At 37.6% G+C, this 24,555-nt stretch overlaps 3 protein-coding genes across 4 annotated transcripts; 2 read left to right on the top strand and 1 right to left on the bottom strand.

Moving 5' to 3' along the window:
* The first annotated feature begins 3,251 nt into the window (after nucleotides 1–3,251).
* LOC113355531 (CLP protease regulatory subunit CLPX1, mitochondrial-like) lies at nucleotides 3,252–8,044 on the top strand. The gene is made up of 15 exons (XM_026598408.1): nucleotides 3,252–4,280; nucleotides 4,384–4,445; nucleotides 4,571–4,671; nucleotides 4,809–4,888; nucleotides 5,030–5,080; nucleotides 5,182–5,256; nucleotides 5,345–5,422; nucleotides 5,938–5,994; nucleotides 6,076–6,146; nucleotides 6,264–6,363; nucleotides 6,451–6,555; nucleotides 6,772–6,834; nucleotides 6,952–7,074; nucleotides 7,311–7,466; nucleotides 7,715–8,044. Exons 1-15 carry the CDS (start codon nucleotides 3,423–3,425, stop codon nucleotides 7,793–7,795), a joined length of 2,061 nt encoding a protein of 686 aa, XP_026454193.1. The 5' UTR covers nucleotides 3,252–3,422; the 3' UTR covers nucleotides 7,796–8,044.
* Nucleotides 8,045–8,546: 502 nt separating this feature from the next.
* LOC113355529 (protein TSS-like) lies at nucleotides 8,547–19,518 on the top strand. 2 transcript variants are annotated; one of them, XM_026598406.1, is made up of 23 exons: nucleotides 8,547–8,981; nucleotides 9,535–9,596; nucleotides 9,707–9,799; nucleotides 9,895–9,967; nucleotides 10,169–10,483; nucleotides 10,579–10,643; nucleotides 10,763–10,900; nucleotides 11,304–11,345; nucleotides 11,443–11,955; nucleotides 12,062–12,210; nucleotides 12,371–12,845; nucleotides 13,411–13,473; nucleotides 13,576–13,677; nucleotides 14,146–14,445; nucleotides 14,524–14,616; nucleotides 14,726–14,827; nucleotides 14,910–15,014; nucleotides 15,442–15,575; nucleotides 15,936–16,119; nucleotides 16,281–16,412; nucleotides 16,706–16,818; nucleotides 16,910–16,991; nucleotides 17,606–19,518. In XM_026598406.1, exons 4-23 carry the CDS (start codon nucleotides 9,934–9,936, stop codon nucleotides 19,184–19,186), a joined length of 4,722 nt encoding a protein of 1,573 aa, XP_026454191.1. In that variant the 5' UTR covers nucleotides 8,547–8,981; nucleotides 9,535–9,596; nucleotides 9,707–9,799; nucleotides 9,895–9,933; the 3' UTR covers nucleotides 19,187–19,518. The 2 variants fall into 2 exon arrangements, with proteins under 2 accessions (XP_026454191.1, XP_026454190.1); XM_026598405.1 differs by lacking the exon at nucleotides 8,547–8,981 and adding an exon at nucleotides 9,108–9,397.
* Nucleotides 19,519–19,620: 102 nt separating this feature from the next.
* Nucleotides 19,621–21,004, bottom strand: LOC113355530. Its single transcript, XM_026598407.1, has 2 exons — nucleotides 20,847–21,004; nucleotides 19,621–19,985 (listed from the first exon to the last, which is right to left on the bottom strand). The coding sequence occupies exons 1-2, from the start codon at nucleotides 20,930–20,932 to the stop codon at nucleotides 19,781–19,783; spliced, it is 291 nt and encodes a 96-aa protein (XP_026454192.1). The 5' UTR covers nucleotides 20,933–21,004; the 3' UTR covers nucleotides 19,621–19,780.
* Nucleotides 21,005–24,555: the final 3,551 nt, after the last annotated feature.

Genomic DNA, 24,555 nt, shown 5'->3' with positions numbered 1-24,555 from the left:
TTTCAACTATAAAGATAAAACAATATAATGCGGAAACTGAAATAACACAGACACCAGAAATTTTGTTAACGTGGAAACCGCAAATGTAGAAAAACCCCGGGACCTAGTCCAGATTGAAAACACACAGTATTAAGCCGCTACAGACACTAGCCTACTCCAAGCTAACTTCAGACTGGACTGTAGTTGAACCCCAATCAGTCTCCCACTGATCCAAGGTACAGTTGTACTCCCTACGCCTCTGATCCCAACAGGATAATGCGCACTTGATTCCCTTAGCTGATCTCACCCACAACTAAGAGTTGCTACGACCCAAAATCGCAGGCTTTGACAATAAATAAATCTGTCTCCCACAAACAAGTCTATCAAAGGATCAATCAGTCTCCCACAGAAAAACCCTAAAGTTTTTGTTTCGTCTTTTGATAATAATCAAGGTGAACAGGAACCAATTGATAATCCGGTATTGTATTCCCGAAGAACAGCCTAGATAAATCAATCACCTCACAACAATCTTAATCGTATGGTAGCGAAGCAAGATGTTGCGGAATCACAAACAATAAAACGAATATGTTTGTGACTACTTTTTATATCTTGCCTATCGGAGATATTAATCTCAATCCAATCAATCCGATTGTACTCGTACGATAGAAGATGCAAGATCAGATCACACAACTACGATAAAAGTAGTATCGGTCTGGCTTCACAATCCCAATGAAGTCTTTAAGTCGTTAACCTGGTTTTAGAAGAAGAAAACCAAAAGTTAAAGGAGAATCGACTCTAGCACGCAAACTAGTATCACACGTGAAGTGTGGGGATTAGTTTTGCACAATAATAGATGTCTCCTTTATATAGTCTTTCAAATCAGGGTTTCTCCTTGGTCACAAAGAAAACAATATCCACCGTTAGATGAAAACTTGATTTAGATTCAAGCTAATATTTCTCAACAGTTAGATCGAAATTTTTTTGTTATACACAAATGAAATGCACGCTTCTAGGTTTGTTAACCGTACCCAAACGTGTACATTTGTTGGTTCAACAATAGTTAACTAAAAGTTTAGCCATATGAGCATTTCATACCAACCATATTCTTCTTCACCATAACTAGTTCAATGACTTAAAATGAACTAGTTAGAGAGTTGTTCAATTGCAGGGAGATGTTATGTACTACACAGGACACAATTGAAGCAAAGATGATTTGATTCACTTGAATCGGTTCATGAACTTTTATAGCCACGGTTTGCAAACAACTTTCCTTAGTCTTTATAAGTTTAAGTTCAGAAATCATCTTCAGATATATAACCTTCTTAAGTTCGCACACTAGGTTTGCGGACTTAAGTAACCAGGCAGAGTTTACAAACTCCAGCAGAAAATCTAGGCAAAGACTTTCCGCCGGTTCGCGGTCTGGTTCTCACGCAACAAGTTTGTCAACTCCAGCAGAATTTCTCGGGATGAGAAGTTCGAAAGTTCGAGGACTTGGCAACAAGCCGTTCTTCCGGTTTCTCTTGATCAACAAAGTTCGCAAACTTTGGTTCAAGGGATATGACTTATGCACATATGTGTTTCCACAACAATACTTATGTCCATCATTGGTTATGTAATCTAAACTCTCATTCCAACCACTGAAATATTCTTAGAGGACGTTATACAGTTGTTACACCATTTCTCGTCAAAGTAATTTTCAAAGTTATTGAAACATATCATGACTTTTGTCACTAGGTAAAGATAAACATGGTCGAAGCGAAACGCTTACCAACACATATTTCGATATATAGATAGACGAGGTATACTCGGCTCGAAATACCAAATGTGTATAATCTAAGTCTATATATAACATACGACTTTTTGTCTCAAGAAGTAGGAGAGAGAGTAGATAGACTTTTGAGTGACAGATAAGTTCAAGTCTTCACATACCTTTTTGTCGAGAAGTTCCACCGGTTCCTTGAGTAGTTCTTCTTCTTGTATGATGAATCTCCATGAAATCCTTGAGTTCAACTACACTTTCTATCCTAGTCCGAGGCTTAGCTATAATAGACTAGAAATCAAGACTTATAGTTTTGATCACTAACATTGACAAACATGCTTGAGATAACAACGCATGCGAGTTCGACCGAGAAATGCTCTAACAGAGTTTACTTGGTCTGAAGTATACAAGTTACGATGGTCAATTTGTATATCGGCTTACTATGAGAGTATTCAAAACAAGACTATGACTCAGGGTTTTTCTTTTATGAAATTTTCCTCGTTTACGAAATCTCGTGCCATGTGTGATTTACTTTACTTTCTCATTATAGTTATCACTGTAGTTTATGAACTTGGTAACAATCCCATAGTTAACTCGTTTTGAACCCCGACTATCTACTAAGTACACCATGTTGAAGTAATTTTTTGGTTGTCATTATTTCAGTAAGATTATACAAGGTGTATCTCTATACGTTGATATCAAAAAGATTGTGATATATTCGATACCCTCGTCATTTCAGCTTCATCTCCTCTCTGCTCAATTTAAAAGGATGATAGTGCATCAAAACACGGTATTGCATAACCCTTGTTTCGAGTAAATAATATAAAAAGAATACCGTTATGTAACTAATAAATTTATAGTTTGAAAAAATAAATAAAAACAACAATAAAAGTGACCTTATTTACGAAAAATGCTTAATGCCCCCATAATTTCCCCTTAACTTTTTTCCACATAACTTATCGTGAAAGTATCGAAATGTGGATGTTTAGCCAAGATCCATTATGGGACCCCTAAGGGTTTATCATCCCCAAATGAAGGGTTTAGATGGAGAAAAATTTATGGGTATCAAGCAGATTCATTGTAGACTTCCACTATGGATTACGAGAACTTCATGCATCGCTATCAAATTTCGGCCGTACATTACCTGAACTTAATTACTTGAAATTTATAAAAATCCAAGTTCTTCATCTTTAGATCACACCAAACACAGATTATTAAATCTTAATAATGTTTTGGACAACATCATAGAAGAGATAAAAAGAAAGCAGACCCAAATACCTAACATAAGATCTCTCAGATACATCATCTCTTCTCATGTCTCACTCTAGAAGTGATCTATCTTGTGGCTTATCAGAACACGTTTATTTTTAACTACTCCACGTCACACTCACCTGCATTAAAAAACCAACGGTTAAAACAGATGCAGACAAGAAAAAAAACATTAACTATCGCCAAAAAAAGGAGTCTCCTTTTTTGAGCGAAAGGGAGTAATTTTCTCATCTCTTACTTCTCTCATACTCTCTTTTATCCTAAAAAAAATTCTTATAAATTCATTTCAGATAACAATTATTTAAATCAGATCCCAATCTCATCTTTTATCTCCACTATTATAGATCTTAATCTTATCATCTTTCAATTAGTCTTTGCTTTTTCAATTTGTAAATGAAATTTTGAAGAAAAAAAAATGTCCGGAATTTTCAGATTAAACAGATTAAGAGAAACAGGAATTCGAATAGCAAGATTCAGTGTAATAGCGAAACCCCAATCATCTCTAGATAATTTTAATACTAATTATCATCATGTTGGTAGTTGTTACAAGAGAAGAGAATTATTAGGTTTACAAGAAAGACATAAATGGGAAGGAGGTGGCAGTAATGGCAATGGTGGTTCTGATGAATATACTCGTAAAATCAAGGCAGAAGCAAATTGCCCCAGATGTTCAAGTAAAATGGACCTTGTTTTCTCCGAGAATCGGAATGGTAACGGTGGTGGTGGTGAGAAATCCGGTGGTGGTGGTCATCAGGCTGTCAATTTATGCCCAAATTGTAAAACTGCTTATTATTTTCGTCCTAATAAGTTTACACCATTACAAGGTAGTTTTATAGAGATTGGTCGTGTTAGAAAAAAGGGTAAACCTAATGGTGGTAGTACTAGTGGCGATGATCAATTGGATATTGGTGGCGGTGGTGCTGGTGATCGTTTGAGGATATCATTTTGGGATACATTGAAGTCATATGGTGGTGAACCACCTGAGAATTGGTCGCCACCGCCTGGTCCACCAGCACCAAATGGATTAGCAGTGCACCATCCTCCAGGACCACCATTTGCATCTGGTGGTACTATCATTCGGAACACAATATCCAGCGGTGGGTCTGGTGGTGGTGGTGGAGGGCCTAGTAGCAGTGGTGCTGCTGCTGGAGATGGTTCTAATGGTGATAAGAATGGTTGGGGAGGTTCGAACTTGGGTAAAGATTTACCAACACCTAAAGAGATCTGTAAAGGTCTTGATAAATTTGTTATTGGGCAACAAAGAGCAAAAAAGGTATATTTTCGTAACACGTTCACTACCTTTAGTGCACTGGAAATTGAAAATGTAACATAAATTTGAGCATCCTTGTGGCGATGGCTTGTTCTGATTTTTGTAGGTGCTTTCGGTTGCTGTTTATAACCACTATAAAAGGATATATCATGGCTCTATGCAGAAAGGGTAATTTTTTTATGGTTTTACTAAGAGTTTAGTTTTCAGTTATAAGTATAGGTATCTTATCAAGTGGTGGTGCTGCTGCTGCTGCTGCTTGATACCGTACTGAATGTTGTCTATTTAAATCCTAGGGCTGCTGCAGAATCCGGGAGTGTTCCTGCTGCAAGTAATGAGCAAGATTTTGTTGAGTTAGAGAAAAGCAATGTCCTACTAATGGGTCCAACTGGCTCAGGTGTGAATTCTGCTATGTGATTGTGGAACCTTAATGTAGCATGCCAATAAAATTGTTTACTTGTGATAGTGTAGTAGAATGTTCCCGTAATTTTATGTTTGATGTACATGTTTATGATATTGACTTTTTTAAAACAGGGAAGACGTTACTTGCAAAAACGCTTGCTCGATTTGTGAATGTACCGTTTGTCATTGCAGATGCCACAACACTGACACAGGCAAGTTGGTTGTCGCTCATGTTTAGATTATGATCTCATTTGTACATTGCTCTCTGAAATTTGATCGTTGTAAACTCCTACAATGTTTTCACTGATAATCGTTGAGTTAAACCTAAACTAGGTAAATACATCTTTTTACAGGCTGGTTATGTTGGAGAAGACGTCGAGTCAATATTGTATAAACTACTGACGGTAAGTTTTTCGTTTAGGTCGTTTCTGATAAACAAACTTGATATTGCTTTTCCTAAGTGAGGTGATGTTCATTTATGGCCCTCTTAAAATTTGGTGTTTAGGTGGCTGAATTCAATGTGCAAGCTGCTCAACAAGGAATTGTATATATTGATGAAGTTGACAAGATCACTAAGAAGGTATAAATATATTTTCGGTTCTTGCGAAATTGTATAGTTGTTTGGACTCATTGGAAATTGGAATGTGAACCCACAAATTAATATGCAGGCTGAAAGCATGAACATCAGTAGGGATGTATCCGGAGAGGGTGTTCAACAGGCGTTGCTCAAAATGCTGGAAGGAACTGTAAGTATGCAGATACGCGTGGAGACTCTTTTTTTTTATATGATAAAAAAAATACCCTTTTACATCTCATTGAACTTTTGAGATGTTGTTTTTCTTGTATCTAATATCTAAACCGGCTTTCCTTTCAGCAATTGTACTTATTCCTGCCTATAACACAATATATAAAGGCTAGACTCGATATCATTGCTTAACTAAGTTGTACGTTGTGTGGCCCATTTATCAATCTTCCTTTCAAAACTAGGATAATTTCTCTCCCAGATTACTTTTCTTCAATTTCAAATTATGATCGATGGTTGAATATCTGTGTGCACTTCTGCAATCCGGGTGTGCTTTCCATAGACTTATTACATATAATTTTGTCCCACACGCTCTCTGTTTCCATTTCGACTGCTCTTCATACTTTTATGGGGTGCATTTACTTTTCACAACGAAGCTCCCGTAACCAGTTTTAGCAATTTTACTTATTTGCAACCATCTTTACTTTAGTTATCTAAAAATAGAGCCTTCTTTCTCAGATAGTGAATGTGCCAGAGAAGGGAGCTCGCAAGCATCCACGTGGTGATAACATTCAGGTAAAGGGTGAAGCACATTTTTAATTTTATAAACACGCTGTTAAATCGCCTTTGGATCTTTGACTGTATAGTGGTCTGCAGATAGATACAAAGGATATCCTGTTTATATGTGGTGGAGCCTTTATTGATTTGGAAAAGACTATTTCAGAAAGGTAATACTATCTTACAGTATTATCTGTTGGCAGTACCTTGGGATCAAGTTTCTGTTGTTTTGATGGAGTTTAAGAGAATTGAAGAGATGCTAAGATTTTGTTTATACTTTTTTTCAGACGGCAAGACTCTTCTATTGGTTTCGGAGCTCCAGTACGTGCAAACATGAGAACTGGAACACCATCTAATGCTGTTGTTACGTCGTCTTTGATGGAATCGGTAAGAATTTTTAACAAGTTTTGAGCCCTATTTTTGGGAACTATGGGATTTCCGAATATGGCTTAATTTTACTTCTGCAATTGACAGGTTGAAAGTGGAGATCTTATTGCATACGGTCTAATACCAGAATTTATTGGACGTTTTCCAATTTTAGTTAGTTTGCTGGCCTTGAACGAGGATCAACTTGTGCAGGTAATGCATTTCCATGTCAGAGAAGTGATCTTTATGCAGGCCATTTTGACGTTGTGTATTTTCCAGGCTCACATTATCTTAGCCTGGAAAGCGCAGATCAAGTTTGATTACCGAACACCACAATCCTAGTGGCATTTAGGTTCTAATAAGGCTCTGCCCTGTCATAGTACCTGCAAGCTGACATGTTCTTCTGTTGTCACTTCTTCCTGTGGGTAGGTCCTGACGGAGCCCAAAAATGCACTGGGGAAACAGTACAAAAAAATGTTTAGCATGAATAATGTAAGTTTTTTAATTAGTATCGTCTCAGTGCCAAGAGATATTTACTTCGGTGGTTTTTTGTCGGTTGGAATGAGCAGGTCTTATTTTGTTACTTACTAATGCCGTGTCTTATATCAGGTCAAGCTACACTTTACAGAAACTGCATTGAGATTGATAGCGGAAAAAGCAATGGCTAAAAACACTGGCGCACGAGGCTTAAGAGCCATACTGGAGAGCACTCTCACTGAAGCTATGTACGAGGTAATTCTATTACATTTCTAGCAGCATAATCTCATCATCCACCAAAGAAACAATGATTTTCCGAACATTTTTGACGGTGAAGTATCTCAAAAGTATACATGCGTTGCTTGTTGAAGTATCTCATGTTTATAATCGTTGGCCTTTTAGGGCATTGAACATCTAAGACGATGTACCATCATGCATTAGCATTTCCAATCACCTTGTATAGTTTCTGATAATTTGGTCATGATTCCCAGATTCCAGATGCAAAAACAGGAAAGGACAAGGTAGATGCAGTTGTCATTGATGAAGAGGCACTTGGTTCAGCGCGCACAGTGGGTTGTGGGGCAAAAATTCTTCGGGGTGATGGTGCATTACAGCGTTATCTTTCTGAAGCCAAGTTGAAAGATCAGGTACACCTCTGTATGATTTGATTAATTTTTTTAGTTGTCAGTGCATGAACGTAAGATGATACAAAACTGTGTGCTACTTCACCAATGCCCAATTGCCGAAGTCATATTGATCTCTCTAATGAAATACCTGTACTGGCTTCCATGGCTTGAATGATTTTGTCATAAGCTTGCGAAACTTTTTTTTAAGGCATGTCACCTATGAAGTTGTGACAAAACTGAATTAGTCAAATTGTGAACAATATTTGCAGGGGAGTAATGGTGAAGTAACAGATGGGGATTTATTGGAAAGCGAAGCGGAGGTCTCATCCAGAGCCACCATGAGCTTGTAATTTTTTTGCTATAACCATAGCTGTTGACGACGGATGTGTAAAATCTAATTCTGTTGTTGTAGGTTTTTCTCAAGATTAATGTAATTATTATTGCTTCCCTGTAAAAACTGCGCGTTTTTTCTTGTTTCAATAGAAAGAAAGAAATAATAAACATGCTAATTCAAGCAATCCAATGTATAAAACATTTCATGTAACATCTAGAGTCGGATTCTTTCACTTGAGAATGAATGTAACAAATTTTGATTACCATATCTCTGCCAAATACTATTATATCATAAGCTACTTCTAGCAGCTTTTCAACCAATGGCCCTTGAAACTTTATTCTGCCAAGATCTACTTTGGCAAACATGGACTATGAAGCATTCTACGGTACGGTCAAGGACCATCTATGCATTCTCTACACGTGGTCAACAAGGATACTTTGGTAAATTTAGGAATTGCCCTAGCTCATCTTTTTCTCAAACCTTTTGTTCTTCTTTCTTCAGAAAAAAATGGAGGCAAAATCGAGACCCGAACTGCCTCTCCCTCTTTGTTTGTTCTGCATTTCTAACACAAACCCAGCATTCAAAACCTTGTCAATTTCACAGATTGCATTGGAGAAGAACATTTGGTGTTTTAATTACAACATGCGGGTGGTTTCACTGATGAAGTCTCTGCAAGTTTCTTTGTTCAAAGAGAAAGAAGGTCATTAGAGAATCGATGATTCTGCTATCGCTTAATCTACTCGCTCGATCAAACAGGACAACATTTTTACAAATTTGGGTAGTAGTCAAGGACCCAGCACTAATGATTAGAAGAAAAGAGAATAATTGGTACATTCATGGAACATCTCATCACAGTCAATCGACTCATAGGTGATCAGAACTCAGAAGAGATGGTTGATTGAGATTTGAGAAGAGAGAGGGTGTGTGACTCGGTTGATTCACGAGTCGGTAAAGGAAGTGAAACGGTGGGCGCGCATTTCGAAACTTCTTCTAGGCGAATGGATCAGGTTCGGAGTTTCCCGACCCGTTATTTTGAGGTCTATTACTGGTTAGCATTGGGACGGATTTCCCGATCAATTTTCCGGGTTAATTATTGGTCAGAAAGAAGCAAGTTGACGGAGGTCCCGACAAGTGAGAAAACAAAATTCTCGGCCATACCGGCAAACCTGTCAACAACTCTCCACGTGGCACTCATTTCAACGGTAATCTTCTCCTAGTTTTTGTCTTAGTAGTTGGGCTTTTACTTCCATGTAGGATGTAGCTATAAACTCATCACATCACATGTATGTATATGATAAATATAAGACTGAGAAAGAAGATGAAAATTACGCAAGCAACAACGAGAGGTCAGAATTCCTCAAAAATCTAAAAAAGAAAAATAGAGTAAAACCCAAAACCTTCTCCCCTTATCCTATCTTCTTCTTCCCTTTACATACTAAATCCTTTTCAAACACTCTTCGATATCTTTATGTTTCTGCCAAATTTGGTTTCCATTTGCTCCTCCAGATAAAGCTTGCTGTATTAGTTCTTTAGCTTTCGTGTTTAAGTATGGCACCAAAAGCAGGAAAAGGCAAAGGTAGCAAACTCAAAGGAGAAAAGAAGAAAAAAGAAGAGAAAGGTTGTAATATGAATAGGGATGAGTTTTGTTTGGATAGCTCATGGGTTTTATCATCAATTATTAGTTCATGTTATTTGTAAACAAACGCATTTAAGTTACTAATGAGCACTTTCCTTATTGTTCTTGTCAAAATGCAGTTGTGCCTAGTATTCTTGACATCACTGTTATCACTCCATATGATTCAGAAATCGTACTCAAGGTACTTCTCCTTCTTTATTTTCGTTTTACATCAGGAAACTATATTATGAATTACGTTTGTAAAATGCTAATTAATGCATAACTCAATGTTTTTCTTTTTCAATTTTGAAGGGAATCTCGACTGATAAGATCCTCGATGTGAGAAAGTATTTGGCAGTCAATGTGGAGACATGCCACCTTACCAACTATTCTTTGTCCCACGAGGTAATGAATGATTGAAAACAGGATGGATTAAGATTTTTGTTGTTTGTACAGGTATTGGTTGCAATACGAGTGATAAAGTGTGGTTATGTATTTAGGTTCGAGGGAAGAGATTAAGTGACACGACCGAGGTTGTAATGCTAAAACCTTGCTTGCTAACTATTATTGAAGGTAATGCGACAATTGCACAATCTGTTTTCAATACACTAGCCGGTAAAACCACGAGATGAACGTGCATAACTACGAATTAGGCTCAGGGTTGTTGTGGTCCTATTGAAATAATCATTACACTAGTTCTTCTGTTCTGTCTCGAGTGGGTGTATTATATCTTGGTTTGTACTTGTGAATCACAAAAGTGCCACTCATTTGCAGAGGATTATGTTGAAGAACAAGATGCGGTGACACACGTGCGCAGGCTACTGGATATCGTGGCTTGTACCACATTTTTCGGTAAACAACAGAAAGAAAAAGAAAATGGAGGAGGAGGTCGACCCAAAACCAAAAACAGTAGCTCCTCTTCGTGTCAAATTCTTAACAACGGAGGAGGAGAAATTCAATCCTCGGAATTGTTATCATCAATTTCTCCGATTTCTGAGAAATTCGGAATGGAAGCTATTCATCCAATCCCAAAACTCCCCACTTTCTATGATTTCTTCTCTTTCTCTAATCTTTCCAGTCCTATTCTATGTAAGTTTCTTCTCTATTATATGTGGAAACGTCGTTATCTCTCTCTCCCTCTCTAACTGTGTTTGGTTAATCTCATTTTATTCTTGTTTTTCTAGTTCTCAAGAGATGTGATCGGAAAGACTGTGACGAAAAGCGTGATGGTGATTATTTCGAATTACAGGTAACGTTGTTACTTAGAATTTTATTATTGGATACTTGTGATTTCATTATGGATTGAGTTTTTTGGTATTTGTATCTCTCCGTGTGTGTTATCTTGAGCTTGTGTGTTGTACTGTGCAGGTTAAGATATGCAATGGGAAACTAATAAATGTAGTGGCATCTGTGAAAGGGTTTTACAGTAGCAGTCCAGGAAAGAAGCTAATTGAAACTCACTCCCTTGTGGATCTACTTCAACAGCTTAGTCGCGGTTTTGCAAATGTTTGTATCTACTCACCCTTGTACTTATATATTTATATAACAAAACGTGATTATATATGGATTCTTAAACTATATGAAATTGAATTGTATCTGTATTTCAGAAAGTTGGCGTCTGTCTAGTTACGCAGTAGATCTAGTACAAGACAAATCACATGCCACATGGTTTTAGTAAACTCAGCCATAGATATTGGTAGCCTGCAATTTCGGAAACACAACCTTGAATTTATATACTGATGGTAGCATCCTGTATGGACGTTCCTGGCAGAGTATTCTGTCTAAATAATTAACTTACATTTACTGAACAATTAAAGCTCTTAAGTCGCCATACATAAAACACTTGGATGATCTTCAGTTACAAACATTTTAGGTTTTCGTGCTATCTGAAAGTTCAATTTTGATGCAGGCTTTTGATGCATTACTGAAAGCTTTTGCAGAACACAATAAGGTGCTTATTTGAGGTTTTGGTAGAATTTTGCCTTACATGTGTGGTTATTCTTTCTAAAATGAGGAAACTGCATTAACATATATCTTCTTTTCTCCAGTTTGGTAACTTACCTTATGGCTTTCGGGCGAATACATGGCTTGTTCCTCCAACCGTTCAGGAGTCTCAATCTAAGTTTCCATCCTTTCCAACAGAAGATGAAACATGGGGTGGCAATGGAGGTGGTCATGGACAAGATAGTAAATATGATCACCGACCTTGGGCCACAGAATTCTCTATGTTGGCATGTCTGCCATGCCAAACTGAAGATGAAAGACTGGTTCGAGATAGGAAGGCCTTTTTGCTACATGGTATTTTTGTAGATGTCTCAGTTGTTAAGGCTGTTTCAGCAATTCGTCGACTTTTAGACTCCAATGCAAGTTCAAAAAACTTGGTACATGAAGATCGCGTTGGAGACTTGCATATTGTGGTAAAGCGAGACAATGTTCTGGTCGGAAGGTCTTTGCTTGAAAACAAAATCGATGGGAACCAGACACTTTGCATGTCTGAAAAGGAGGTTGCTCAAAAAAATCTACTGAAAGGGGTTACTGCAGATGAGAGTGTAGTTATTCATGTAAGAATAAATGCGTTCCGATTGTATGTCTTTTTTCTTTACTTAATGTAGTTCAATATTTCTCATTCGTACCGGAAAAACTAAAGCAGCATGAGTAATCTTCCAGGATACTTCCACATTGGGCATTGTCATTGTCAGATACTGTGGATACACTGCTACAGTCAAAGTCGTGGGTAATGTCAAGAAGGGTAATTGGATGGATATCGATTGTGAAGATCAACCGCACGGAGGTGCGAATTCCCTTAATGTTAACAGGTATCCTTATACATCCAATTGAGGTGCATAATGTTGTGATATATTGCAAGAGATTCGGTACTAATGTATCTCCATGAATATTGCTCTCTGAAATTGTGAACATCTCTCTCAGAATCGGAAAGATCAAAGAACAGTGATTTTGGTGTTTTGTATTTTACAGCTTAAGGAATCTGCTCAATAAAGAACCGTTCATGGAAGGTTCTCCTAAAATTTCAGATGATCTTGAGGCTGCAAGGTGTTCAGTGCGGACAGTTATGAAAGATAGCTTGGCTAAGTTAGATGAGAATTCAACAAATTCAGAAAGATCATTCAGATGGGAGCTAGGCTCTTGTTTGGTGCAGCATCTGCAAAAGCAGGAAACTTCTGATAGTAGCGGTCACAATGGGAGTGAATCTGAACTAGCTGTTAAAGGTTTGGGGAAGCAATTAAAAGTGTTAAAGAAGAGAGAGAAAGAAACATCTAATACCACCATAGAGTTGGATACCAGTGAGGGAGATGCAAGATCCGAGAGCATGGATATCGGGGAAATGGCTGATTCAGAGGATTCATGCAGGGATAAGGCCGAATTAAGAAAACTGATTCCTGAGGCAGCCTTCTTGCGTCTGGAAGCATCTGGAACGGGTCTTCACCAAAAGGTGATCTTTATCATAACTCACTTTGACATCATCTTTGTTTCGTGCGACGTGCATCAACTTTAATTTTCAAATAAGATGCTTTTCATCATATTTGGGTCACGATGACATATTTCAAATCATGGGTTAGATTTTTGGTTTGTATGGTGATATTATTTAACCTGAAAGCCTGTTACAAGAAAACCATTGGAAGGAAACACACTCATCGGCTGGTAAACTGAAAGCCTACCTCCATACGTCTAAGGAATCGAGAAGCATAAAGCCATTACTTTGCAGATAAGAGTTCAGGAAATGACAGTCCTTATAGAAACTAGCTTCTAGTTCATTCTCATGTAGGTCGATTAAGCCCACAAAGATTCAAAATTTTATTGTCATGTCATTTTAAGCATGTGCAATGGAAGCATGTGCAACGGAACCCTCCTTATCATAAATAAGGATGTGAAAAACGATCTAGTACAACGAGGATGAAAATGTTGTTTGTTATAGGAAGGTTTTGGTTTTGGTGTTTCTTTGTCATGTCTCTGTTGAATGCTCAATTGATATTAGTCAAATTTTGTTGTCCGAACAGTCATTGGATGAGCTGATTGAGACTGCGCACAAATACTATGACGAAGTTGCACTTCCAAAGCTGGTACTCTCTGTTTTATATTTGTACAAGTCTCTTAATTACATATATTATATATTATATATACTCTTATGCGAAACTTATGAGGTAAAGGCATTCTATTGGTAGGTTGCCGACTTTGGATCACTTGAGCTTTCTCCAGTAGACGGACGCACATTAACTGACTTTATGCATACGAGGGGACTGCAAATGCGCTCATTGGGGACTGTGGTGAGAAATAATTGTGCACTTCTTTTTTTTACCTTGAGTAACAAGCGTTGCTTTTCATTTAAGTATCTACTGAGATCTACAAACACCGAGTTGACACCAACTTGGCTAAGCCAACACTTTGCTGGTGCAGTGGTTTCTGGCCAGAATTAATTCTCTTAGAACTATGAAATGATATCATACACGCAGTGAAGTTTTAATGTTTCCTTGACAATTTTAACCTTGCCAAATGGTGTATGAAACAATGGCCCCTCCTTCAAATTTAAGTACTTAATTGTTATTGTCTCTCATCTCACCATAGAAAACCAGGTCAAACTTATTTACGCAATGGAGGTTTTAATGTTTCCTTGACAATCTTGACCTTGCCAAATGGTGTATGAGGCAATGGCCCATCCTTCAAATTTAAGTATCTTTTTTTTTTGAAAGAAAATATAAGTATCTAACATTTCTCATCTCGCCATACAAAACCAGGTGAAACTTGCAGAGAAACTCCCTCATATACAATCACTCTGTGTCCATGAGATGGTTACCCGAGCATTCAAACACATTCTTAAAGCCGTCATAGCATCAACTGAGAAACCGTTAGACTTGTCTTCAGCAATTGCCTCGACCTTGAATTTCTTGCTTGGGTCCTGCATGGAGGAAAGCAATGACTATGTGCTAAAAATGAAGTGGCTAAAAACTTTTCTGGCTACAAAATTTGGTTGGTCACTCCAAGATGAGTTTCAGCACTTGAGGAAGTTTGCAATTCTTAGGGGACTTTGCCATAAGGTATCCTTGTCCTGACAATTAACTTGATCGTCATTGATTCAGTGTGGGGTTATTAGTTATCATTTTCTATTTATCCAGGTTGGAGTGGAGTTGGTTCCAAGAGATTACGACATGGACAATGGTAACCCTTTCAAGAGATCAGATGTTGTCAGCATGATCCCAGTCTGTAAAGTAGGGTTCAGTGCATCTATCCAATTTTCTTTCTTTCTAAGTTTTTATATTGTAAGCTTGTAACTGGATAAGTGTATAATAAAATAGTTTTCTGAATTCTTTTCTGCAGCATGTGACATGCTCCTCTGCAGATGGTCGTACCTTGCTGGAGGCATCTAAGACTGCATTGGATAAAGGAAAGCTAGAAGATGCAGTGAACTGTGGCACAAAGGTAATAGTCATTATTGAAAGGCATATTGTTCGAGTTATGACTTCCATAGATCTGATTTCTTATCAACTATGTTGATTTATAGGCCCTGTCAAAGATAATGGCCGTTTGTGGGCCCTATCATCGAACAACAGCAAGTGCATACAGTCTGCTAGCAGTAGTTCTTTATCATACTGGGGATTTTAATCAGGTAAGTTGATTTTTTGTCATTCTTTATTGCATTACTTTTTGTGTATAGGCATTTTTGTTGCCAGTTGTCATTCTTTATCATACACTACTTCATTAATTAGGTTGAGAAGTATATTATGAATTCCGTAGTTAATAAGCTGTAGGATGTCCAAAGCCAGTCCACCATCAAAAACTAGCGAATTTTTCCACCTAAGGCTCCCGCACTAGAATTATTACTTTATTTCTTATTGCTTACATGGAATTTCACTTGTCTGTTTTGTTGCCAGTTGTCTATGGGATTCATTCATGCCCAAATAGCAACACTTTGAGTTTCAGATCACATCTGAAAGTTACAATATATTTGAAAAAAGTGTGTCTTCAAACTACTTGCGAAGCGTGGTGCACCATTTCACCTTGCTTTGTTTGACATCTCTATGTTCTCTCCTCAGGCGACTATATACCAACAGAAGGCTTTAGATATCAATGAGAGGGAACTCGGGTTAGACCATCCAGATACAATGAAAAGCTATGGGGACCTTTCTGTGTTTTACTATCGCTTGCAACACATTGAGTTAGCTCTGAAGTAAGTTAATGAATTATTCGGGTTAATGTTTTTCACTTGAACGGTTGCTATTCATGTTCAGCGTTATCAATGAATTTGCAAGAATGAATGAAGGAGGTTAATAACCCAAAAGTTATTCGAATCCTTTCAGTTGACATATGTCTTCATCTGAATTTGTATAGTTGAAACTCTTTAGTTTAGGTTGACGAAGTTAATTTTCCCGTTTCAAGTGACCTAACTAGGACTTATTTATGAGGGAAATACAAGAAAGTGAATATTGGGATTGAATATACGAGCTCTTCCCAATAAGTTGAAGTAATTTATTTCTCTGCCCTTAGTTTTTGCTGTAATTCTATTGACCATTTCTGTCTTAAATGACAGGTATGTCAATCGGGCATTGTATCTTCTACATTTCACATGTGGCCTATCGCACCCAAACACTGCTGCAACATATATTAATGTGGCTATGATGGAGGAGGGAATGGGAAACGTTCATGTTGCTCTCAGATACCTACATGAAGCCCTCAAATGCAATGAGAGGCTATTGGGCGCCGACCATATACAGGTTTCTCTCGTTTTAATCAAAATCCAAGTTTAGGATATCAATTACCTGTTTACCTTTTTTTTTCCTGCGGGAAAACATACTTGGTTCGTATACTTGACCAAGAATCCTCCATATGCAAATCTGAAGAGCTTACTGTTCTATTTTTCTTTTAAACTTGACAGACTGCTGCGAGTTATCATGCCATAGCCATAGCTCTTTCTTTGATGGAGGCTTATTCTCTCAGTGTACAACATGAACAAACAACATTACAGATACTACAAGCAAAACTTGGACCAGATGATCTTCGTACTCAGGTAATCAAATTTAGTTAACTAACTTAGTATGTGTTATCTTTATGAAGAAGTCGCTAGTAGGCTGGTAAAGTATCTTGAAGTTAGAAGTTAAACTGTTGAATAACACAACAAGACGACGTAGATGAGTAGAATGCAAGAATTGATTGATATATTTATTTGTAAAAGACATACCCAAGCTTCTGAGCTCCTTTCAGTTAACGAACAAGCTCTATTTGTAAACATTAACATAGTTGATTATTGGCAACTTAGGCAAAAGTTCACAATTGTATTAACCCATCTGTTTTCTCCCTCAGGATGCTGCTGCATGGCTCGAGTATTTTGAATCAAAAGTCTTAGAACAGCAAGAAGCCGCTCGCAATGGTACTCCAAAACCAGACGCTTCCATTGCTAGAAAAGGTCACCTTAGGTACTGAATGCTATTACTTGCTTCAAACTTTGATTGAGTTTTCATCTTGCAGAACATCATTATCAATGTCTTTTGACACTTTCTTTTGCAGTGTATCAGATCTCTTGGATTACATAAATCCAGATAAAGAAGCCAAGGGAAGAGACATGCAGAAAAGACAAAGGCGTGCTAAGGTATTTACAAATATAACCTTACATATGGAGCATAAAAACCCATGTTCTTGATCCGAACTTCCTAATGAATTTAACAATGAACACATAAAGACTGCACTTGGCGTCCGAGAAAATCTGCATGGTGCAAATGAGGGAAAAATCTTTGATTTCTTAGGAAGCTATACTGAATCTATGTTGTATTAGGCGCTAGGCGAGGCGAGGTGCCAAGCCCTTCACCTCGCCTAGCGCCTAGGTGCTCTTAAGGCGCCCTGAAACAAAAATAAAAGAAATTGCTCATAGTGTTTCGCCTTGGGGCGTTTTATGGCTAGGCGCCACTTGGACGACTCGTGCGCCTAGGCGAGCGCCTAGCTCGCCTTTGATAACATAGCTGAATTATGATTGTGATTGGCATTTCGGACGGAAAAGGCAAAAGTGTGATAAATTTTTTAACATGGTCAAAATTCTTGCACCCTTCTGGTCGCAAGGCTTTATGCAAACTGCAACCGAATTTACCATGCTCCTTAATAACAGTTTAGGCCTTTTTCTTTCATTTTCATCAGGCAAATTTTGCCTAGATAATGGCGAAAAAAAAAGAAAAATTTCATGTTTTACTTAACTTTTCTGATGATTAATAGGTGTTCCAGACTGATGACAAGCCTAAAGAAGAAAAATGCGATCAGCTTGCCGACATCGTGGTCAATGTTAGCTCAACAAACACTTCTTTGATCGCAGAAGAAAGCAAAGATAAAGGATCGTCAGATCTAACCTATTCGCAAAAACTTCGAGAAAATAACGATGTGCGTAAGTTGGAGCTGACGCCTATAAACCGAGAAACTGTAGAAGAAATGTCTGATGAAGGTTGGCAAGAAGCCAATTCAAAAGGAAGACAAGGAAAAATTGGAGGTCGCCGGAATGACCATAAGAAACAAGCCCCTGCAAAGATAAAAATCAACGGCACTGAGCTCTCTGAATATGTAGATGCAAGCTACAAGAAAAGCTCTCCAGTTCGACAAACAACCTCAAAGTCATCAGTTGCTCCCAAACTACCCAAGGCTGTGATCACAAATGTTTCAGAAAATCAAACTAAATTGCAGGCAATAAATCCCATACCACCGGCAACTCTCACATCAATGGCTTCCAAGACTCTCTCTTATAAAGAAGTGGCTGTGGCACCTCCTGGGACAATCTTAAAGCCAGTGGTGTTGGAGAAACAAGGAGAGTTGAAAAACGAACCATCAGCTACTACTCAAATCGTTCATGATATTCAACCAAAGATATTAAAGGAAGAAGAATCAGAAAAGTGTCTCGTCGAAGTAGAAAAAGAAGAGGAAACACCGGCCACAACCATTCAAAGTGAGACTGAAATTGAGGAGTCCCTTGAACAGAAGGAAAGCCTTGAGAAGTCCAGCGAAAGTAATGGAAGTAAGCTTTCGGCTGCAGCTCAACCATTCAATCCTGGGCCTCCTGTCCCTTTCAGTTCAGTTGGTACAACAGATGTTTATGATGTAAGGGCCAACCAAAGTGCGGTTTCGTCCCCTCCTATGGGAATTCCTCATCCATCAGTTGCCTCAAGGGTACCTTTCGGCCCTAGATCACCATTATACTACAGAGCTGGCAATACCTTTCATATGAAACATGGTTTCCAGAACCATATTTTAGGCACTGTATCAAAAATTATGAACCCGCATGCACCTGAGTTTGTTCCTGGAAAAGCTTGGCAACCCACTTCGACAACCGGAACCATAGAATCTCAGACCGCACTTTCTGGTTCTGCTGGAAATAATCATGATTGTGGCGGCAGTGTCCTCACAGGTACTAGAGAGAAGATGGGAAGCAACGGCAACAAGACAGAAAAATCAGAGCTTGCAAGGCAGATACTGCTTAGCTTTATTGTGAAGTCTGTTCATAGTAACTTGGATATTTCAGATAAAAGTTCAGTTGAAGAGGGGAACAAGGAAGTTTCAGGACATTCTTCAGATCCAATTGAAAGGGACAGTGCAATCATCAAAGTTGTATACGGGAATGAAAATAAAAGAGACTCTGAAGCTCACTGCTCTGAACATGGCCAGGCTAATGTCTCGGATCTGGGGAAGAATAACAATGGAGATGGAGCAGGGTACACGGTGGTAACAAAAAGAAGAAGGAAAGCACAACAATTTCCCAGTGCGGTGAATGGGTTGTACGCACAGCAGTCTAAATTGGCATCAGTACGTTGAGGAGGGAATGAAACACCAACCCTTTTCATTTCTCCCTGCTATTCATTCTCTTTGTGGAATAGAAAGCTGAGCAAGTTGAGTGTTGATGCTCTTTTAAGGCCAACCGGAGGTTCATTAACCTCAACCAAGTCCAACTGAAGGCTCGTCAACCTAAACTCAGATTTAACTCTCAGGATTTTCCCATCCCTGCTCAATGTAAGTGAGCCATGTTGGGTTCATTTTTTTTAATTTTTTTCTCAATAATAATAGTCTATTATCTCTGTAGATGCAGTCATGCAGAAGAACTTAAACCTAAAAATCTTAATAATAGTCGGGATTTCGTTCTCTTTGTGAAAAAAATGTGCGAAGCTTGGATATCTATTTTGGTGCCACTACAATGGTATGAACCCTGATATCTAGTTTTCTATCTTAAAATCTTAAGCTGAGCAGAAAAATTTATAGAAAACATTCCTCTTTCAATTAATAACGCGTAAATTTAGAGTCGGATTCTAATACAATTAGTCAATTACCCAATAAGCATTACAGAACCTAGTCATGCACATTCAGAAAACCAGACACATCATATGTGGTCATTCCTGATACAAATTATCCGAACTATTCGCAGTTGTAGTGCTTGTCAACAGCTTCTGAAATTTCCCAAGTGCACTTCATTCCTTTGGGGAACACGACTAAATCGCCAGCACCAACCTCAACAAAGTCATTGTAACCATCAGGAGTAACTTTCACTTTCCCTTTCAACAGGTAGCACGTTTCATTTGAAGTAAACGTCCATGGAAATGTGCTTGGGGGACCTTCCCACCTAGTTTATCAGTCAAACCACCACAGTTAGCAAAATCCTCCCGTTGTTAATCCAGTAATACAAACAGAATTCTTAAAAGATGATGCATACATTTATCTAACATACATTCATACATGCTGTACCCATGACGAGCATTGTTGGTGCTACAGATCTAAGGAAGTAGTCCATGGTTCAGAGATTAACTAAATCCTATTTTGCATAATAAGGTTATAAGAAAAAATTCCCTAGATAAAGGCCTCGCCTTGGGTGGGGGAGGCGCTCAGGCACCTCAATTACCCCTTTTGACGCCTAGATGGCGCCTTGAACAACATATTTTGAAGAGTTTTTCCAAATAACAGCGACTGACTCATACCCTTTTACCACAAGCTACTCCCACAGAAATCTAGCATTAACCCATAAAAACTGAAAATTTCTGCATAACTTTTGACTGAAAGAATCAAATAACGAGTTTTAGTAACAGCAGATAGGAATTTCAGTGAAACTAGTGATTCCAAAATATAAATAAAGAGCTCAGTGCTATATATAGGGTTTAGGTTGCTTAATCAGGTTATAAGAAAAAATTCCCTAAATAAAGGCCTCGCCTTGGTTGGGCGAGGCGCCCAGGCACCCCCAATTTGGCGCCTAGATGACGCCTTGAACAACATATTTTGAAGAATTTTTCCAATTAGCAGTGACTGACTCATACCCTTTTACCAGAAGCTACTCGCAAAGAAATCTAGCATAAAAAACTGAAAATTTCTGCATAGGTTTTGACCGAATGAATCAAATAACGAACAGCAGATTCTTCTACTATTACCCTAGAAAACAATTCAAGTAAAAAATGAGGGAAAAAACCAATTATAAAGAGAAGAAGGAGCTTACTTGGGCCAAGATCTTACATCAAGGCTAGTGAGTTTAGTTTCATCAGGGTTAGTTTCGATCTTGATCCCCATTTTCTCAGTCGCCATTTTTCTATCAGTCTTTTCTTCTTCTTTCAGCTGATGCTCTCCTCTAGCTCTAGTAGTAGGTAATGTTGTTCGACCCGTGAGGAGCAAAGTATTAAATACTTGTATTTGTCTGACTCATCATCCAGTTTTCCGGTCTCTGGATTAACATTTGTTGATGGTGAAAAATACTAGAACCCCCAACTATATGGGTTCAAACATATAGAAGCCCCACTAAATGGATCATCCACTGTCAACTACATACTTTAAGAAAATGATATTATTAGGCCCAAAAAATCAAATTTTCTTCAGATCTGGCCCATAATTAATTATTACGAATTTTAATAATACCAAGGCTACCCTTTAATATTTATACAAGAGGAATAACAGAAGATAATTTCATTTTCTATTTCATTTTCTTTCTTCGTCTAAAAACAGAGTTGCTCTCATAGATTCATTTTCTAGGGTTTTATCTATTCGGTTGTACAAGATCTAATCTTCTGATTTGATTTCACATCAACAATTTGCAAGCAAATCGATCTGTGATTTAGAAAGAATCAATTATGTATAGAGATTTTTGTTCTACTCTATCTTCTGCTAAAAGAATTTAGTGGTTTTCGATCTATGTCATCTATGGATGCCGATGTACGACGAAGAGGAAAAAATGACATCAATCTCTACTTCTGTATCTGTATCTACTGATGATGTTTGTAGATCATCATTTGTTTGTGAATAAGTCGAAATCGAGATGCAGAGACAATGGAATTCGTCATCAACTATTAGATCTGAAGATTCAACAACAAAAAGTGAGAAAGATAAGTTTCTCCCTTCTAATCCTGTTTAATTCAATTAAAATTCCTAGTTATGTGATCCGAAAATAAAATTGACTCTAATTTGTTGTTTCGAAGCTACTTCAGGTAAGGTTTTCTATTTAATTCAATAGGTTTTCCTGATTTAGTAGTTCTACTTTCTTAGTTTGATAAGGTTCTGATTTTTGTTTCGTTGACTTTATTCAGATCGGAGAAGAACATTATTTTTATTGAATCAACAGGTTTTGAATCTAGGTATGTTTAGATTTGTTGTTTGTTTCTGCCGATTTGTTGATAGTACTAGTTAAATTCTCCATTTAATAAAAACGCTGATCTCTCATAATTCTAATGGAGCTAGTTGTGGACTCTTGTTGGTGTTTTTATGTTGCTTATCTTGACTATATATGTTGAGTTTGGTTAACGAATCTATGGTGGTGTTGATGGTGGAGATGCAGAATCTGGAGGAGTATGGGGAGGATGTGGTGGTAGAGGTGGTGGTATTGGAGCAGGTTTGAAGGAGGATTTTGAAGTCAGTGGTGGTGTTTTTCAGAATTGATGAATTGAAGGAGATGATGAGAAGATAAAGGATGAACTATTTTAAGTTTCTACTACTGGTGCTAGTGGTGACAGGTAATTAGCTGATTTCACAAGGTTCTCTTCTTTTTTAAATGTTTATGTTTTTTTTGTGATCAAGGTTAACTTGTTCTGATAAATTTACTACGGTAGCATCCCTGTCAATGATTGGTTTTTACTGTTGACTTATGCATCCTTGTAAAGGTAGTATATGGATTTTGTAATGTATATCAAATGGGTCAATGCTTTCCGTTGAATGAATGTATATCAAAAGGTAGTATATGGATATAGGTCTGCACATTATATCTGTTTAACTGCACATTAGACAAGCCATATGCATGACAGTTTGCACATTTAACTAGCATTGGCAGACTATATATGTGTAACTAGTAGTTACACATCTAATCAAATGTGTAACTTCTAGGTACACAAGCTAAATGAATGTGTATCTACTAGTTACACATGCAAATTAGATGTGTGACTTATAGTTACACATGTTAATTTGATGGTATATGCATATGTAACCTAATATGAAACTTCTATCTAACTGTAACATTTTTAATTTTACCTTCTTTTTGTAGAGTCTGTAACTCTGTAAGGGTGAACTATTAAGTTTTGTATACTTGCTCTAGTTTATTCAGTTATGAGATAGATTTGACTATTCTGTGTCCATTGGTTTTTGATTTTTGGATGTCCTGTTTTGTTCATTTGTATGAGAAGTGTTCTAGCTGCTATGGTACTGATATCATTTGCTTGTCATGTAGTTACTAAGAAGGATGACCCCAAGGTGCTGGCTAACAAAGCTTCCAAGGCTGTCAAAGCTGGAACATCAACCATTAAGAAGAAGGCTAAGAATATCTGCACATCAGTCATATTTCACAGGCCAAAGACATTGCAGAAGGCAAGGAATCCAAAGTACCAATATATTAGTGCACTACCAAGGAACAAGCTGGACCATTACCAGATCCTGAAATACCCACTCACCATCGAGTCCGCAATGAAGAAGATTGAAGACAACAAGAAGAAGAAAACAAGGATGCTTTCAAGAAGATGTACAACATCCAGACAGATAAAGTGAACACCGTTATCAAGTAAGCCTTCTTGATTACTTACGACTAGCTACTTCTTTTTCTTGAAAGGTAGTATATGGATATAGGTCTGGAATGGTTTCACTTAACTCATACATCTGTTTAACTGCACATCACACAAGCCATATGCATGACAATTTGCACGTTTAACTAGCATTGGCAGACTATGGATGTGTAACTAGTAGTTACACATGCTAATTAAATATGTAACTTCTAGGTACACAAGCCAAATAAATGTGTATCTACTAGTTACACATGCAAATTAGATGTGTAACTTATAGTTACACATGCTAATTTGATGGGATATGCATATGTAACTTATAGTTACACATGCTAATTTGATGGGATATGTTATAGTGGTTATATTTATGAAATTGAGAAAAGAACATCAAGTCCTAGTAGTAGGGAGTAGTAGTGGATGCAGATTAGATTAATTAGATGCAGGTTATACTTATAGTTACACATAATAATTAGATGTGTAATTTCTAGTTACACATGATGATTGTATGTGTAACTTATGCTAATATGCATGTGTAACTATTGTTTACATGTGTAACTACTGATTACACATGCATTTTGTTTTCCTGGGTTCATATCTATACCCTGCTGAATCAGTTGTGTGATCATTTTTTGCGATATTAATGTGCTAGCACAAGGTTCCCAGGTGTTTGTATTATTCTGCCAGTATAATTACTGTCTGAAGCTTTACTTTCTGTTGCTTAAAATGTCCTTCGTCATCGATAATATGAAAATGGCTTAGGTACATCTAGACTAGCGCTGTAAAACGTCTTTCTGTTAATACAGTGCTAACAACGTCTTTCTGCTGAAGCAGTGATATCTTAATTAAGAGCTTCTCATTCACTTGCAAGGTTAACTGTATTATTTTATGACTGGTAATTGCTTGATAATCACCTCTCGTTTTTGCTAGTGTTATTCATTTAGAGATGGATTTGCTGATTTTATGTTGACATATCTAAGTCAGATGCATGTGTAACTCCTAGTTACATAATTCAGATGCATGTGTATCTGCAAGTTACACATGTTAATTAGATGTGTAACTTTTACTTACACATACTGATTTTGGGTACACATATCAATATGTATGTGTAACTCCTAGTTACACTAGTCATATGCATGTGTAACTGCTAGCTACACTAGCCAGATGAATGTGTATCTC

The sequence above is a fragment of the Papaver somniferum genome, chromosome 3 (assembly GCF_003573695.1).
Source record: "Papaver somniferum cultivar HN1 chromosome 3, ASM357369v1, whole genome shotgun sequence".
NCBI classification, from domain to species: Eukaryota; Viridiplantae; Streptophyta; class Magnoliopsida; order Ranunculales; family Papaveraceae; genus Papaver; species Papaver somniferum.
Note: the sequence above shows the minus strand (reverse complement) of the source record. Positions and strands in the feature narration are given on the sequence as shown.